Source organism: Microcaecilia unicolor, chromosome 4 (assembly GCF_901765095.1).
Source record: "Microcaecilia unicolor chromosome 4, aMicUni1.1, whole genome shotgun sequence".
NCBI classification, from domain to species: Eukaryota; Metazoa; Chordata; class Amphibia; order Gymnophiona; family Siphonopidae; genus Microcaecilia; species Microcaecilia unicolor.
Window position 1 is genome coordinate 58,585,438 of NC_044034.1, and position 19,178 is coordinate 58,604,615.

The 19,178-nt window shown below is 47.0% G+C and overlaps 1 protein-coding gene across 1 annotated transcript in view; it reads left to right on the forward strand.

The window, feature by feature from the left end:
* The window catches only part of CUL5 (cullin 5), a 271,181-nt gene that overhangs the window by 184,263 nt on the left and 67,740 nt on the right, over nt 1-19,178 (forward strand). Inside the window, exon 12 of the mRNA XM_030200261.1 lies at nt 68-200. Coding sequence (XP_030056121.1) covers nt 68-200 — 133 coding nt within the window. The remainder of the gene's footprint in view (nt 1-67; nt 201-19,178) is intronic.

The window sequence follows — 19,178 nt, forward strand, 5'->3', positions numbered from 1 at the left end:
GCATTTTTATCTATAGTGCACCTGATGATACTATTAATTAATCTTGAATCTGTTTTACCACAATTAGGGTGGGATTGAAAACACAGCCTGAGTCAAAATGCCCTGAACTGCTTGCCAATTACTGTGACATGCTGTTAAGAAAAACACCATTAAGTAAAAAGCTGACATCTGAAGAAATAGAAGCAAAGCTTAAAGAAGTGGTATGTACAGTATTCGCAAAGTTTTGTTATAGAATTGAAATCATATGCACTTTACTCACTGGGATGAGATAAACTAAATAATTTTCCTATTTTATAGCCGTGTTTTTTTTTTTTTACAGAATTATTTGCTGTAAGGCAATTCTGCATTATGATGTAAATGAGTTTTGATTACAGTAGAATAAATAATTACTTGGTGTGAAGTAGAAATTTCAAGAACTGCATCAAACTTTATATACTTTTAATATCCTGAAATTGACAACTATGTTTAAAGGAAGTTCTTTAATATATGAAGTTGACTGATACCCTCCCTCTGAGTAAACATTTCCAGATCACAACTGAAATAATCAATTTTAGTGTCTTCCAGTACTTGTTTTAACAAAACTTTATTGCAAAATAACAACGCAAGAAAGAAATAGAAACATCACATGACATGATATTTTAATAATACAGCAGCTTTCCTCCCTTTTCTTGAATGCTGCTATTTTTAGAAGAAAGAACCTGTTCCAGTTGCTTACTAATTATATGCATATCATATAATAGCTATAATAGACTCACTAGTGTGTACTTGAAGGATACTGCTGTTTCCATTAGAGCTGAAATCACAGATGGTACTATCATGAGACATATAATTCCATTTGTTGGACTAGGAATGCATCACATATTTCCTGCCAGTTGTTGGTCTCTCGGAGGATCGAGAATAATGTTTTCTGCATTTCTGTGCTTCTGCCATGATCATTAACTGAGCCTGATGAAGCAGGGAGGCAGTGGACTTAAAGGACCTTTCTGCTAACAATCCATTTGGGCTGTGAGTAACTGTGCTGCAAGAGTGGTAGCCTTGGTCCAATGTAGCCGCTACTACTTTAGTTAGAATTGCCTGATGATTGTGTGCTGCTTTTCAGGAATCCCTGTGCTGTTGCTGTACCTCTCGCTGACCCATGGCCCATTAGGCTCCACCCCCTGGATGCAATCCTTTGTGCACACATGAGTGCGCGCATTTCCTGGTCCCTTGCCCTAGTGTTTTTATGCTGCTGTCTGTTTTCATTTCTCTCTTCTTCTTTCCCTCCCTGGCCCTCCAGCGCTCATGTCTTTCCCTACACCTATGCCATCTTTTAATGTGATTCCTACTTTCCAGGGTCGTAGGCCCGCCCTGCGACACTCCCCCACCCTGCCTCAACCTTTTTGGACGAGGTTCCTCAAAATAATCCCATTATGCTCTAGCACTTCTACTGCCGCTGCTCATCTAATGCTTCCGCCCTTTTTCCATGTAGTCCTCTTAAATATTCGCTGTATTCAGAGTAGACAGTTCCTTATCTGTGACCTGTTACTTCACTTTCACCTTGACCTGCTCTGTCTCACTGACAGATGCTGAGCTTTCCTAACTACAGCAATCTATCCCTGCTGATTTCTCTTTCCTTTTCTCTGTCTAGGGCCAAGATGCACTAAAAAATTGTTAAAGCCCTTCCCTTACCGATTCCCTTAGCGAATCGGTGAGGAACGGGCATGCATCAAGGAAAAGGAATGCAAATGAGCTGCTCGTTGTAGCTCACTTGCATTCTCTATTCCATCAGTAAATGGTCGGTCGAGCATGTGCAGATCAGCCAAGCGTTATGCTGGCTGCTCTGCGCATGCCAAATACGCCTCTGCCGCCCGAAAGGAAGATGCAGCGCCGCTCACCCCATCCATGGCCTGCTGCAGGAGTGCTCCGATGCGGCTCTATCGTAGCAGGAGAGTGCAGCTGAGGACGTCCATCCAAAAAGACATCCTTTTTGGATGTCCTCCCCCCCCCCCCCCCCCCCCAATAATAAAAACGTCCTTTTTGGACGTGCTTCACTCAGCTGAGAGACCTTTGAAGGCTCTGAGCCAATCACAATGCATTTAGCTGAGCTAAACGCGCTGTGATTGGCTCAGAGATTTCCAGGTCTCAGCTGAGTGAAGGACGTCCAAAAAGGATGTTTTTATTATTGGGGGGGGGGGGGGGGGGAGGAGAGGACATCCAAAAAGGATGTCTTTTTGGATGGACGTCCTCAACTGCACTCTCCTGCTACGATAGAGCCGCATCGGAGCATTCCTGCAGCAGGCCGTGGAGGGGGTGAGCGGCGCTGCGCCTTCCTTTCGGGCAGCACAGGTTTTTATTAAGTGAAGGAAGTCCAAAAAGAACATCTTTGAAGTGGGGTTTTTTTTTTTCAGGTGAAAGACGTCCAAAAAAGGATGTCCCTGACGATATTTTTTTCTTCCGATTTGCCCGAACGAGAGGTGTAGACCTCCCGTTAGGTTTTTCAAGGTAAGGGGATCGGAAAACCGTAGTGCATCTCATTATAATAGCCTTTGGATCATCTGCATTCTGTTTTTGTTAGCTGCTACCGTGATCGGAAAATGGCTCGGAGAAGCCGTTAGTGCATGCCAGGGTTTACTACTTGCTCATTAATGGCTCGTTAAGTTTTGTGCATCTGGCCCTAGGTAACAAAGGCAGTGGCCTGGCTGTGTTGTTTCACTCCTCTTTTTCCCTCCATGCGCTTCTTTTCTCTGTCACCCCTCCCTTGAAACTCTAGCCTTCCATTTCCCTTCTCCCTCTCCCCTTGATTTCTTGCTACTCTATCTCCCTCCCCCCATTCTCACTCTTATAGCTCAACTAGCCCTTCAGAGACTGACGACGACTACCTTCCCCTGGATCCTCTCCCCTCCTATTTTGTTTAAAAAAAAATTCACTTCCTTATCACAGCCTCGTCACTCTGGTTCACCGCATTCTGACCTCATAAGAACATAAGAGTAGCCATACTGGGTCAGACCAATGGTCCATCTAGCCCAGTATCCTGTTTTCACAGTTGCCAAGCAGAAACCCAAATCGTGGCAGCACTCCATACTATAAATCCCAGGGCAAGCAGTTGGTTCCCATGTCTGCCTCAATAGCAGACTATGGACTTTTCCACCAGGAATTTGTCCAAACCTTTTTTAAACCCAGATACGCTAATCGCTGTTACCACATCCTCCGACAAAGAGTTCCTCCTATTTCTTTTAAAAGTATTTCCATGTAACTTCCTTGAGTGTCCCCTACTCTTTGTACTTTTATTTATTTATTGTTTAGATTTTGCTCACACCCTTTTCAGTAGAAGCTCAAGGTGAGTTACATTCAGGTACACTGGATATTTCTCTGTCCCAGGAGGAAATGGAGGGTTAAGTGACTTGCCCAAGATCACAAGGAGCAGCAGTGGGGTTTGAACCGGCCACCTCTGGATTGCAAGACCAGTGCTCTAACCATTAGGCCACTCCTCCACTCCACAAGTGAAAAATCAAGTTACTTATATTTGTTCTACAGCACTCAGATTTTGTAGACCTCAATCATATCTCCTCTCATCCGTCCCTTTTCCAAGCTGAAGAACCCTAACCTCTTTAGCCTTACCTCATATGAGAGGAGTTCCATCTCCTTTATCATTTTGGTCACTCTTCTTTGAATCTTTTCTAATTCCGCTATATCTTTTTTGAGATACGGCAACCAGAACTGAATGCAGTACTCAAGGTGTGGGTGCACCATGGAGCGATACAAAGGCATTATAGTCTTTTCATTCTTATTCACCGTCCCTTTCCTAATAATTCCTAGCATCCTTTTTGCTTTTTTGGCCACTGCTGCTTCACACTGAGCAGAAGATTTCAGCGTATTATCTATAACGACACCCAGATCTTTTTCTTGAGCGCTGATCACCAAGGTAGACCTTAGCATCAGATAACTATGATTCGGATTATTCTTTCCAATGTACATCACCTTGCAAATGTCCACATTAAATTTCATCTGCCATTTGGATGCCTAGTCTTCCAATTTCCTAAGGTCTTCTTGCAATATTCACAGTCTGCACGTGTTTTATCAACCTTGAATAGTTTTGTATCATCTGCAAATTTGATCACCTCACTTATCATTCCAATTTCCATATTATTTATAAATGTTAAATAGTACCGGTCCCAGTACAGATCCCTGCGACACTGTTCACCCTCCTCCATTGAGAGAAATGACCAATGTAACCCTACCCTGTGGTTTCTGTCCATTGACCAATTCCTAGTCCACACCAGAACCTATCCCATGGCTCTTTAATTTTCTCAGGAGTCTCTCATGAGGAACTTTATGAAATGCTCGCTGAAAATCTTGATACACTACATCAACCGGCTCACCTTTATCCACGTATGTATTCATGCCTTCAAAGAAATGAAGCAGATTGGCGAGGCAAGACTTCCCTCGGCTGAACCCATGCTGTCTCTGTCCCATTAAACCGTGTTCTGTAATTTTATTCTTTATAATAGTTTCCACTGTTTTGCCCAGCACCGATGTCAGGCTTACCGGTCTATAATTTCCTGGATCACCCCTAGATCCCTTTTAAAAAATCGGCGTCACATTGGCCATCCTCCAGTCTTCAGGTACTATGGACGATTTTAACAACAGGTTACACATTACTAACAGCAGGTCAGTAATTTCATGCTTGATTTCTTTGAGTACCCTTGGATGTATGCCATCCGGTCCAGGTGATTTACTACTCTGTAATGTGTTAATTTGGCTCAGTACATCTTCCAGCTTCACCAAAATTTCTTTCAGTTCCTCTGCATCATCACCCTTGAAAACAAATTCCAGTTCAGGCAGATCTCTTACATCTTCTTCCGTAAAGACCAAAGCAAAGAATTCATTCAGTTTCACCGCTATGGCCTTGTCCTCCCTGAGTGCCCCTTTATCTCCTTCGTGATCTAACGGACCCACAGATTCCCTCACAGACTTTCTGCTATTGATGGGGTTCTATAGCCCTGCCTTGGAAAACTGCTTGTATCTCCCCAAAAGCAAGGATCCCAAGTTATGCCATCTCTGCTCTTAACTACAGTTCATGCCCTTCATTCTCACCAGATGGGTTTACGACCTTCACATAGCACAGAAACTGCTCTCATAGGTCTGATAACCACCATTTTTCGCTACTTCAATCAGAATAAGCTAGTCACCCCTTGATTTGTCCACTGTGTTCGACCTGGTAGATTATACCATTCTCCTATAACATCTATCTGATCTGGACATCAATGATACTGCCCTCTGTTGGTTCCAGGACTACTTTCTGACAGACATTACTATGTTCAATGGAACATTTCACCCTCTGAGTCTTACTTACAGTCCTGTGGGGTTCCACAAGGTTCCCTTCTAGCCTGTACTTTGTTTAACATCTATATGGCGCCACTTCTATCTGTTGTTCACTCCCTGGGCTTAACTGCCTTTGTGTACGCAGATGATTTTCAACTAGTGGCACCTTTGGACACTACCAAGTTTTCTTTTATAGCCACTCTTAATGATAACCTTCTGTGGCCAGCTGGTTCTCATCCATGAAATTGAAGCTGAATCTTGTGAAGACGCAAGCCTTACTCCATGCGCATACAGCGGCCCCTGACATGACCCTTCCATTAATATGGCGGGTTTCCCTATACAGTTTTCTTCTACTCTAAAAATAAATAAATTAATTAATTAAAAAAAATTGTCACTTTTGACTCCACTCTTTTTTTTTTTTTTTTGTTACATTTGTACCCCGTGCTTTCCCACTCATGGCAGGCTCAATGCGGCTTACATGGGGCAATGGAGGGTTAAGTGACTTGCCCAGAGTCACAAGGAGCTGCCTGTGCCTGAAGTGGGAATCGAACTCAGTTCCCCAGGACCAAAGTCCACCACCCTAACCACTAGGCCACTCCTCCACTCCAAAAATTGTCACTTTTGACTCCACTCTTTCCTACCATTCCCATTTCTCAGTGCTGCTTCAACACTATTTTTATAAGCTCTGATTAGTCGTGTCCGTACATCATCTCTTCACGAAACCTTCACTAAGAGGTTTTTTTTCATGCCCTTATCTCACAGCTCGATTATTGCAATAACCTTTTCCTGGTGTTTCAGGCAGCTTGTAATAGCTGAAGATAATTTCACAGGGACAAGAATAAAATACGATAAATCATTCCAATATACAATTAAGATCAAGATCCATCCAGTCTGCCCCAACAAGATAAACTCATTGTATGTGCTACTTTATATGAATACCTAACCACTAGCTTTGCTTCCCAATTACCAGTGTTGCCACCCAATCTTCGCTAAGCTTCTGCGGATCCATTCGTTCTGAACAGGATTCCTTTGTGTTTATCCCACACACTTTTTAATTCTGTTATCGTTTTACCACCTCCCGTGGGAGGGCATTCCAAGTATCCACAGTCTCCGTGAAAAAATACTTCCTGACATTTTTCCTGAGTCTGCCCCCCCCTTTAACCTCAATTCATGTCCTCTAGTTCTACCGCCTTCCCGTATCCAGAAAAGGTTTGTTTGCGGATTAATACCGTTCAAATATTTGAACGTCTGTATCATATCACCCTTGTTTCTCCTTTCCTCCAAGGTATACATGTTCAGGTCAATAAGTCTTTTCTCATACATCTTGTAACGCAAATCCCATAGCATTTTTGTAGCTTTTCCTTGCACCACTTCAAGTCTTTTTACATCCTTTGCAAGGTACAGCCTCCAAAACTGAACACAATACTCCAGGTGGGGCCTCACCAACAACTTGTACAGGGACATCAACACCTCCTTTCTTCTGCTGGTAACACCTCTCTCTATACAGTCCAGCAACCTTCTGGCTACAGCCACCGCCTTGTCACACTGTTTCATCACCTTCAGATCTTCAGATACTATCACCCCAAGATCCCTTGTCTGTGCATATCAGACTCTCACCGTCTAACACATACGTCTCCCATGGATTTCTACTCCTAAGTGCATCACTTCACATTTCTTTGCACTGAATTTTAATTGCCAAACATTAGACCATTCTTCTAGCTTCTGCAGATCCTTTTTCATGTTTTCCACTCCCTCTGGGGTGTCCACTCTGTTACAAATCTTGGTATCATCCAGAAAGAGGCAAACTTTACCTTCTAAACCTTCTGCAATGTCACTCACAAATATATTGAACAGAATCGGCCCCAATACAGATCCTTGAGGCACTCCAGTACTCCTTTCCCTCCTCCGAGTGAATTCCATTAACCACCACCCTCTGGCGTCTGTCTCAACCAGTTGCTCATCCAGTTCACCACGTTGTGTCCTATCTTTAGCCTGTCAAGTTTATTCAAGAGCCTCCTATGAGAAACCGTGTCAAAGGCTTTGCTGAAATCTAAGTAGATTACATCTATCACACGTCCTTGACTCAATTCTCTGGTCACTCAGTGAAAGAATTCAATGAGATTCGTTTGGCATGATTTACCTTTGGTAAAACCATGTTGTCTCGGATCTTGCAACTTATTGGATTCCAGGAAATTCACTATCCTTTCATTCAGCATCGCTTCCATTACTTTTTCAATAACTGAAGTGAGGCTTACCGGCTTGTAGTTTCCAGTTTCTTCTCTGTCACCATTTTTGTGAAGAGGGACCACATCCGTTCTTCTCCAATCCCACGGAACCTCCCTCGTCTCCAAGGATTTATTAAATCTTTAAGAGGACCCGCCAGAACTTCCCTGAGCTCCCTCAATATCCTGGGATGGTCCCATGGCTTTTTCCACCTTTAGATTTTCAAGTTGTTCATAAACACTCTCTTCCATGAACGGTGCTATATCTGCTCCATTCTCATATGTACTTCTGCCAGTCAATCATAGTCCTTCTCCAGGATTTTCTTCTGTGAAAACGGAAATCTTAGAAAGATAAGCTTTCAAAGGCAAATCTGCCAACCACTAATTAATCCATAATCCTCTCCTGATAGTTATTTCTGAAGCAATAGTCTTTCTCAACAGAGAAACAATATACATGTTGTCTGCCGTCATCTTCAGTAGGAACATACATTATCTCTTATTTTCTGTTAAGAGTGTCCATGTTTTACAATTCACAAACTTTTTAGCCTCTCTCCCCTTTAACTGAGATCATTGTCATTGATTTGGCATTCTTATTCTCCTTTGGGGGTTTAATAAGACTGTAAAGAACATTAGACAAACTAATCACCTTATCTATATGCCATTCCCTGAAAATCAGCTCCTGCACAGTCTCATAGAAACACATAACAGTGGCCTAGTGGTTAGGGTGGTGGACTCTGGTCCTGGGGAAATGAGGTCGATTCCCACTTCAGGCAAAGGCAGCTCCTTGTGACTCTGGGCAAGTCACTTAACCCTCCATTGCCCCAGGTACAAATAAGTACCTGTATATGTAAGCCGCATTGAGCCTGCCATGAGTGGGAAAACGCGGGGTACAAATGTAACAAAAAAATAAAATAACCATTCCCTCACTCTTGGCCATCCCCAGAAAAGGAAAAGCTGCTCTCCTTTGAAAAATCCAGGATAATAGCTGTTTAACAGCACAGTTGTCTATACAACATAAGGATTCTTCTCTTCTGAGTTTGAGAACAGAGCAGACTCAGAGTTTGGAGTCATTATCCTTTGAGATGGATGATATAGCATCAGGATCTGGAAAAGACTGGAAAATGGCAGTGGGGAAAAGAGAGAGAGGATAGGAATATATAGAAGGTACAGACATATCCTTTCTTCTTGCCTGGGGATAAACCTGATAGTCCCACCTCCTGGTCAGGAGTTGCAGCAGTTGGTGCTTTCCTGCGGTCTTAGAAGGAAAATGAAAATATTCATCTGGCAAGCTATAGTAGGCCAGTTTACCACCAGTACTATCTACTCCTAGAAGTCACCTTCAGTAGTTTTAGTTTATAAGTTTATTGCATTTACTATACCGCTCTATACTATTTATTGCATTTACTATACCAAAGTACCTAAACATAAAAAGAAAAGAACTATAATAACAATAGGATAGCATACCAAAAACACACAAGAAGAAAGGAGGAAAGGGTAAGACATCATAGTAGAGGTGAGAAGAGCTGGATTGCTGTTACAACCTCAGAAAACCATCCTCAAAGGCCTGGGGAAAAAAGCCAAGTTTTTAGTTCACTTTAGTACAGGAATAAAACTCAGAGGTTCTTCTTCTTCTGTGTCCATGACTATCTCATAACAGTGCAGACAGATTGTTTCTGTCTTCAATGAATGCATCCTGTGTGAATGCTAAACAACTACATCTATAGGGCTGAAGCTATTACCCCTCTTCCACAATCGCATGGAAAAGTGAAAATAAAGGACTATGAATAGCTTTAGATGAGTCAGACCGGAGTCACGGAGACTGTGGATACTTGGAATGCCCTCCCACGGGAGGTGGTAAAACGATAACAGAATTAAAAAGTGTGTGGGATAAACACAAAGGAATCCTGTTCAGAAGGAATGGATCCACAGAAGCTTAGCGAAGATTGGGTGGCAACACTGGTAATTGGGAAGCAAAGCTAGTGGTTAGGTATTCATATAAAGTAGCACATACAATGAGTTTATCTTGTTGGGGCAGACTGGATGGACCATACAGGTCTTTATCTGCCATCATATACTATCTTATATAATAAAAAGCACCTCCAACATTCTGAAGCCGAGAAAGTGAAGCCTTCAAGCCTTTGAAGCATTTGTGTGCTCTGTAAGGCTCCATCTCCTGAATTGACATCACGTAGTTCCGGGAACGTCACCCGCAGCACTGACCAACCGCACAACAGCAGCACGAGGCCCCGCCCCCCCAGGTCACTGCCACCGCTCACCCCTCCACCCCACCCCCCGAGGTCGCCACCGCTCCCCCCCCAAGACCCTCTCCGAGTACAAGGCCTGCTTCATCTTCTTCCACTTGGCCCGGCACTGGGCCACATTGCGCGGACAGCCCTGGGCCGCTAGCTCGTCGCAGATATCCCGCCACAGCACTTCGTTGGGCCGGCTGGTGGAGGCCATGAGGAGCTGGACGCCCCCCGAGCGTCCGATCTGAGATAGGAGGAGGGGCACCTTCTCCGAACTCCACCAATGGCCTTTGGGCATCTTCGGTGCGCCCGTGTCTTGCTCGCTGGAGGAGGAGGACTAAGCCCGGCATACTAGCGTGGGCAGCATGTCGGCCGAGGAGCGACGGGGCGGCCTCCGGCTTATCACCGCTTCGAGCTTTCCACAGATCACGAAGAGTACAGCTGCCGAGTCCCCAAACTCACTCTCAATTACAATTCACAAATACAAAAACTTGCCCGTTCACACACACACACACACTCTCTCTCTCTCACTCTCTCTCTGAACTCTCTAACACTCTCTCTCTCTTTCACATAGACACATACACATACACACACTTTGCCTCTCTCTCTCTCTCTCTCTCACACTCACACACAGTGGGACAACGATGCCAGAACAGCGAGCCGGGGCCACACGTTCACCGGGACACAGGCAGACAGAGGATGGCACATCTGTGGGGCTATGTCAGTCACAACGGTGAGTGATTAGCAGGGGAGTTGCAGCTCAGCTCCTGGGGCCAGGGACCCGGGACTCCTTAGAGTACGTGCAATACTGGGCTCCCTCTCCGCACTCACATAGAAACTGGCAACCAGACTCATTAATTACAGTACTAATATCACAACACTTTATCCTATTCCATCTCTCTCTCTCTCTCACACACACTCTGTCTTTCACACAGACACGCACACACACACACGTTCTCTGTCTCTCTCTCACACATTCACACACACATATACACACTCACTCTCTCTCGCTCTCAACTCTCACACTCTCTCTTTCACACAGACGCACACACACACACTTTCTCTGTCTCTCACATACTCACACACATACATACATATACACACTCTCACTCTCTCAACTCTCTCACACTCTCTCTCTTTCACACAGACGCACACACACACACTCTCACTCTCTCTTTACATTTCATTAAAAAAAAAAATCGTGTCCGTTTTAATGGGCTTAACTGCTGAGAGGGGAACCCTGGAACTGGGAGGGAGAGGGGGGGGGGACAAAACTGGAACTTGCAGGGACGGAGAGAAGGGGGACCCTGGAGCTGGTGGGGCACTGGAACTGGGAGGGAGGGGGGACCCTGGAACTGGTAGGACACTGGAACTGGGAGGGAGGGAGGACCCTGGAACTACTACTACTTATCATTTCTATAACTCTACAAGGCCTACGCAGCGCTGTACACCATACACAAAAAAGACAGTCCCTGCTCAAAGAGCTTACAATCTAGATAAGACAGGTAAATAGACAACAATAAGGGTAAGGGAATAGAGAGGTGAGGATAAAAGGACAGGGCAAGTGAGTAGTGGTTAGGAGTCAAAAGCAGTGGTAAAGAGGTGGGCTTTAAGTTTGGACTTGAAAACGGCCAAAGACGGGGCTAGACGTACAGGCTCGGGTAGTCTATTCCAGGCGTGAGGTGCAGCAAGATAAAAGGAACGGAGTCTGGAATTAGCAGTAGAGGAGAAGGGGACCGATAAGAGAGATTTATCTATAGAACGGAGTACCCGAGAGGGGGCATAGGGAGAGACAGGAGTGGAGAGGTATTGGGGAGCGGCAGAGTGAATGCACTTATAGGTCAATAAGAGAAGTTTGAATTGAATGCGGAAACGGATGGGGAGCCAGTGAAGTGACTTGAGTAGAGGGCTAATGTGAGCATAGCGACTTTGGCGGAAAATGAGTTGCGCAGCAGAGTTTTGGACTGACTGAAGAGGAGAGAGATGGCTAATAGGGAGGCCGGTGAGAAGCATGTTAAAATAATCAAGACGAGAGGTGATAAGAGTGTGGATAAGGGTTCTGGTAGAGTGCTTAGAGATTAAGGGACGGATTTTGCTGATGTTATAGAGAAAGAAACGACAGGTTTTGGCAATCTGCTGAATGTGAGCAGAGAAGGAGAGAGAGGAGTCAAAGATGACCCCAAGTTTACGAGCTGATGAGACAGGGAGAATGATAGTGCCATCCACAGAAATAGAGAAAGGGGGGAGAGGAGAGGTAGGTTTAGGGGGAAAGATGAGAAGCTCGTTTTTGGCCATGTTAAGTTTCAGATGACGTTGAGACATCCAGGCAGCGATATCAGATAGGCAGGCTGAAACATTGGTCTGGATGTTGGTTGAGATTTCGGGGGTAGAGGGGTAGATTTGGGAGTCATCAGCACAGAGATGGTACTGAAACCATGGGATGATATCAGAGAGCCAAGGGAAGAAGTGTAAATGGAGAACAGGAGAGGACGGAGAACAGAACCCTGAGGCACACCAATTGATAGAGGGATAGAAGTCGAAGAGGATCCACCAGAGTGTACACTAAAGGTGCGAAGCGAGAGGTAGGAGGAGAACCAGGAAAGAACAGAGCCCTGGAATCCAAATGAGGACAGTGTATCAAGGAGTAGGCTGTGATCAACAGTGTCAAAAGCGGCGGATAGATCGAGAAGGATGAGGATAGAATAGAGACCTTTGGATTTGGCCAGGAACAGGAACTGGGAGGGAGAGAGGGAAGGGGGCCCCTGGGAGAGATGGAGGGAGGGGGGGCACCCTGGCACACACTCTCATTCTCACACACACTCTCTCTGTCACACACACACACTCGCACACAGTCTCACTCTCTCTCTGTCACACACAGTCACTCTCACACACACTCTCACAAGCATACACAATACAAGGAAAAACCTTGCTAGCACCCGTTTCATTGATTTCAGAAACGGGCCTTCTATCTGTCTCTCACACACTTTCTCACACAAACACACTCGCACCCACACTCACTCTCTGTCACACACTCGCACATTCACTTTCTCTCTCTCACACAGTCACTCTCACACAAGGCTGCAACATGGTCTTCAGTCCACACATTCACATCTCACTACTGCCTTGAGCAGTATACGTGCTGTGATAGTCGATTTTGAAGGACTACTCTACAGAATTTATTTGGGGTCTAGAATCCAACTCTAACCTCCTAGGCCTATTTTGTTCTGTTCTAGTTTGCACTGTCACACAGTAGTATATAGTTTCAGTTAAATTACTGTTTTGTCCTTGCCGTCGCGAGGCCCAATTGACCTATGGCTGTTGTTTTTGGTGAATTTAGTAGCTAGGGATTCCCACATGTGAGAATGTGGCCTGCTTGTCCTCGGAGAAAGCGAAGATAGTTACTTGTAGCAGGTATTCTCCGAGGATAGCAGGCCATTCATTCTCACATACCCTTCCACCTCCCTTTTGAGTTGTCTCCTTTTATCATATGCTGTACTAACATACATAGTAACATACTATTGTACTGACGATCCCGCGCTCTCGCAGTGGGCAGAAAGGCACTTGCCTATGCACATTGGGGACTTTAACTGGATAAGCTCCATATTAGGCAGCATGGATGGCATCACCCATACATGAGAATGAACAACTTGCTGTCCTCGGAGAAAATGATTTATAGTAGTAGTAGTAGTAGTAAGTATAGTAACATAGTAGATGACGACAGATAAAGATCTGTACGGTCTCTGGAGGTAAAGAATTTCTTGGATTGGTTAAGGGTAGATAAGGGGAAGTCCTTCGGCCACTTGTATTTTGCCCACATAATCACAGATGTGAGGGAGATAAGTTAGAGGGCCACATTTTAATGAGTGATCAAGTCGAAAAGCTATTTATGATAGAGAGATCTTCATTGCCTGTGTTCTGTAAAGGTCTGCTTATAGTGAGCATATCATGACTGCATCCAACAATCTTGTACTTAATATGTGTCAACAAGAGGGGGATGCACGAAGAGTCAAAAAATGTGGAGAAAATGGTACAAACTTCTTGCTGGGCAGAGTTGTTTCTCGGCAGCATAGCAATGATTCATGTTCCCTGAAGGACAGCATACAAGAAGAAATGGCTCAACATATAGTAATTGGGCCCAGGAGTATGGTAGCTTAACAAGTCAGTTTTCCTTTGGATTTGCTTCCAGTAGGTTGTACCAGTGATTTGCCACAACAAGAAGAATGTGTATTTATTCAATTTATAAAAAGTGTTTGCATATTCTAAAGAGAATCTCTTTTAATTTTTTTTTATTATAGACAGAACACTTTGCCAAAAATGCAATGGGTATTTGTTTTGTGTGTTGCTAAAAGGGATTTTCAGCATCTAAGATGTCTGTTTAAAGACACTTAAATTAGTTTGCAGCAGTGACTTACGAGGATAAGACTACGCCACAATAGATGATCAGGACGTATTCAACCAAGGCGGTCTCTACATCGTTCACAGAGAAAACAGGAACATATTTGGTACAGGTCCCTGCAGAAATCTGAACAAAAATCTTCTTTGTACATAGAGTAATTCAAGCCCTCACATTTGGGTGACATCATCTGACAGAGTTTGGGCAGACAAGCCTGTCCAGCTTGATAAAATCTTCTACAAGTGTTTGAGAAGGCGACACTGCATGTAACCCCGATTTCCCACCTTATGTTGTTATTCAGGACCTCCTTAGTTTTCATTTTTTGGCAGTCAGTAAAATGTATCCATTTTCCTTCTTACTGTTTAATAGTGTTTGGCTTAAGATTTATGCTTGTTGCAAGACATGTACCAGATAAAAGCCTTCAGTGACTGCACAGAAGAATTTAGGGGATACAGCAAGATATTATGCATTGTGGATACCCACAGTTGGTGCTTGCAATGCCTCAGACCCAATCATGAACACTGTCGGTGCCATTTATGTTCAGAGATGACTGAGGGCCCCTTTTAGCAATTGTGGCAAAAAGGGGGGGCCTGTTCTGGAGTCGGCGCATGTTTTTGACGTGTGCCGAGGCCCCCTTTTACTGCAGCGGGTAAGAGGTAAGTCTTTCTTTTCTTCGGGAGATGGCCATGCGGCAAGTGAAGCACTTGCCACATGGCCGTTTCGGGGGAAGCCCTTACCGCTACCCATTGAGGTGGCGGTAAGGGCTCAGGTACACCCCAGCACTAATAAAAATATTTAGCCAGAAGTAAAATCTGGAACTGTTAAGTTTTTAGGGGTTCGGAAGGTTTGGTTGGGGTAAAGGGGGGGGGTATAGGGGGGGTGGATGGAAGAGATGGTAAGGGAGAAAGAGGTATTGTAGATAGCCACATGTATAACTCTTTATCTTTATCTGTCGGTCCCTATCTGGTTCTGTCTTATATCATGTAATTGTTCTGGATTTCAATAAGCATATTGAATTGAATGAGAGGAACAGAGGAGGGGGAGGGTTTGAGGGGACTGGGGATAAAAAGGGGGAAAAACTCACTGTTGACATAAGAAAGAATGTTGTATTTTGTATTCGAATTGTGCTACGACGAAGTGTTATTCCTGTTACTGATTTTATGTCAATAAAAAAGATTCTTAAAAAAATATATATATTTTTGTAGCGCCAGATATGATGGCGCGCTGGGGGTGGGAACTACTGCCAGGCTGCCTGGCAGTACTTCCTTTTTAGCGAGCGGTAAGCCTGCGTTGGGCATACCATTCTCCGAGGACAAGCAGGCTGCTTGTTCTCACTGATGGGTGACGTCCACGGCAGCCCCTCCAATCGGAACACTTTCTAGCAAAGTCCTTTGCTAGTCCTCGCGCGCCGATGCACGGCCGTCTTCCCGCCCGAACCGGATCGTGCCGGCCAGTCTTCTTTTGTCCGCGCTCGGTACGGTCGTGTTTCGCCGTTCGCGCCCCGAAAGTTGACCTCGCGCGTCGTTTTTTGACTTTGCTTAAAAAAAAAAAAAAAAGTGTTAGGAAGGAGACCTTTTCGGTCTGTTCCCCTTCCTGTATTTCTAGTTTTGCCCCGGTAAGTTTTCTTTCGTCGTCGGGGTAGGCCTTATTTAGGCTTCAGTTCGAAGTTTTTCTTCTCCCCTTTTTTTGTGGTGCCATTTTCGCCATTTCGAGTTTTGATCTCGCTGGCGCGATTTTTCCGCCCATGACATCGAAGTCTTCCAGCGGCTTCAAGAAGTGCACCCAGTGCGCCCGGGTAATCTCGCTCACTGACAGGCACGCGTCGTGTCTTCAGTGTCTGGGGGCTGGGCACCGCCCGCAGGCCTGTAGTCTGTGTTCTGTTTTGCAAAAGCGGACTCAGGTAGCGAGATTGGCCCAGTGGAACGTTTTGTTCTCGGGCTCTTCGTCGGCATCGGCACCGGGAGTATCGACGTCGTCGGCGCCCGGACCTTCATCCTTGCCCCCGATTGCATCAAGTGCATCGAGGCATCGGCCCTCTGCATCGGGGCCGAGGCATCGGAGGGCTGCGTCGGCGTCGGTGGTACCGAGACCTCCTCGTCTGCTGATGTCGTCGGACGGTGGTGCTTCGTCTGGAGTGCAGGTGAGGGCTGTCCATTCCCCTGCTGGTGGCGGTGAGCCTTTGGGTGGGTCTCCCCCTACCCTGAGGGCTCCTGTGGTACAGCCCCCCCGAGACCGACCTCCTTCGGCCTCGGCCCCGAGGAAGCGACGGCTGGATTCTACGTCCTCCTCGTCGGTGCCGGGAAGCTCCGGTGACATGCTTCGTCCCAAAAAGTCGAAGAAGCATCGTGACCGGTCCCCTTCCCGCGTCGGCACCGAGAGCTCTGGGTCGCCGAGGGAGTCGGCACCCAGTAGGCATCGGCACCGAGAGGACCGCTCGCCCTCTGTTCAGGAGGTGTCTGTGCGCTCCCCTTTGGACAGCCCGGAACAGCCTCCACGCCCGGAACAGATTCTGACATCGACACCTGCATCGGCTTCCATGTCTTTTTCCACAGCCGCTCTGCACGAGAGTCTCCAGGCCGTTCTCCCAGAGATCCTGGGAGAGCTGTTGCGCCCTACCCCTCAGGTACCGGGGGTGCTTGCGCCACCGGTACCGTCGAGCGAGGCGCCGGCTGGCCCATTGCCCGGGGTGAGGTCTCCGACATCGGTGCCGCTTGTGGTACCGACTGCGGTAGCCTCCCAGGAAGGCTCCCCGACTACGTCGGCGGAGGGAGCTTCGCCGGTGCGGGCCGAGGGAGTCTACCTCTCGACGCTCCCACCGTGGCCGTGGTTCCACGGAGTCGAGCCGGGCACGGCTGCAGACACAGGTCCGTGAACTTGTGTCTGACACCGAGGGTGAGGCCTCGTGGGAAGAGGAAGAGGACATCAGATATTTCTCTGACGAGGAGTCTGAGGGTCTTCCTTCTGATCCCACTTCCTCTCCTGAAAGGCAGCTTTCTCCTCCCGAGAGTCTGTCTTTCGCTTCCTTTGTCCGGGAGATGTCTACGGTCATCCCCTTCCCGGTGGTTGTGGAGGACGAGCCCAGGGCTGAAATGTTTGAGCTCCTGGACTATCCTTCTCCACCTAAGGAAGCGTCCACAGTACCCATGCATCATGTCCTAAAAAAGACATTGCTGGCGAACTGGACCAAGCCTTTAACTAATCCCCACATTCCCAAGAAGATCGAGTCCCAGTACCGGATCCATGGGGACCCAGAGCTGATGCGCACTCAGTTGCCTCACGACTCTGGAGTTGTGGATTTGGCCCTAAAGAAGGCCAAGAGTTCTAGGGAGCATGCTTCGGCGCCCCCGGGCAAGGACTCTAGAACCTTGGACTCCTTTGGGAGGAAGGCCTACCATTCTATGCTCGTGGCCAAAATTCAGTCCTACCAGCTCTACCCGAGCATACACATGCGGAACAATGTGCGGCAGTTGGCGGGCTTGGTGGACAAGCTCCCTCCTGAGCAAGTCAGGCAGCTGAAGGCGTGCAGAAAATTCCTGGCCAGAGGGGTGTATGACACCTTTGATGTTGTGTCCAGGGCCGCTGCTCAAGATGTGGTGATGCGCAGACTCTCATGGCTGCGTGCCTCCGACCTGGAGAATAGAATCCAGCAGCGGATTGCGGACTCGCCTTGCCGTGCGGATAATATTTTTGGAGAGAAAGTAGAGCAGGTGGTAGAGCAGCTCCACCAGCGGGACACCGCTTTCGACAAGTTCTCCCGCCGGCAGCCTTCAGCCTCTACCTCTACAGGTAGAAGATTTTTTGGGGGAAGGAAGACTGTTCCCTACTCTTCTGGCAAGCGTAGGTACAATCCTCCTTCTCGACAGCCTGCGGCCCAGGCTAAGCCCCAGCGCGCTCGCTCTCGTCAGCAGCTTGCGACTCAGCAAGGCCCCTTGGCTCCCCAGCAAAAGCAAGGGACGAGCTTTTGACTGGCTCCAGCAGAGCATAGCCGACATCCAAGTGTCAGTGCCGGGCGATCTGCCAGTCGGAGGGAGGTTGAAAGCTTTTCACCAAAGGTGGCCTCTCATAACCTCCGATTAGTGGGTTCTCCAAATAGTCTGGCAAGGATACACCCTCAATTTGGCCTCAAAACCTCCAAATTGTCCACCGGGAGCTCAGTCTTACAGCTTCCAGCACAAGCAGGTACTTGCAGAGGAACTCTCCGCCCTTCTCAGCGCCAATGCGGTCGAGCCCGTGCCATCCAGGCAGGAAGGGCTGGGATTCTATTCCAGGTACTTCCTTGTGGAAAAGAAAACAGGGGGGATGCGTCCCATCCTAGACCTAAGGGCCCTGAACAAATATCTGGTCAAAGAAAAGTTCAGGATGCTTTCCCTGGGCACCCTTCTCCCCATGATTCAGGGAAAACGACTGGCTATGCTCTCTGGACTTGAAGGACGCCTACACACACATCCCGATACTGCCAGCTCACAGACAGTATCTGCGATTTCAGCTGGGCATACGTCACTTCCAGTACTGTGTGCTACCCTTTGGGCTCGCCTCTGCGCCCAGAGTGTTCACGAAGTGCTTGGCTGTAGTAGCAGCGGCACTTCGCAGACTGGGGGTACACGTGTTCCCATATCTCAACGATTGGCTGGTGAAGAACACATCCGAGGCAGGAGCCCTGCAGTCCATGCAGATGACTATTCGCCTCCTGGAGCTACTGGGGTTTGTGATAAATTATCCAAAGTCCCACCTTCTCCAGTGCAGAAACTCGAATTCATAGGAGCTCTGCTGGATTCTCGGACGGCTCGCGCCTATCTCCCAGAGACGAGGGCAACAACTTGTTGTCCCTCGTCCTCGCGGGTGCGGGCGTCCCAGCAGATCACAGCTCGGCAGATGTGAGATTGCTGGGCCACATGGCCTCCACAGTTCATGTGACTCCCATGGCCCGCTTTCACATGAGATCTGCCCAATGGACCCTAGCTTCCCAGTGGTTTCAGGCTGCTGGGGATCTAGAAGACTGTGTTTTTCTCAAATCCC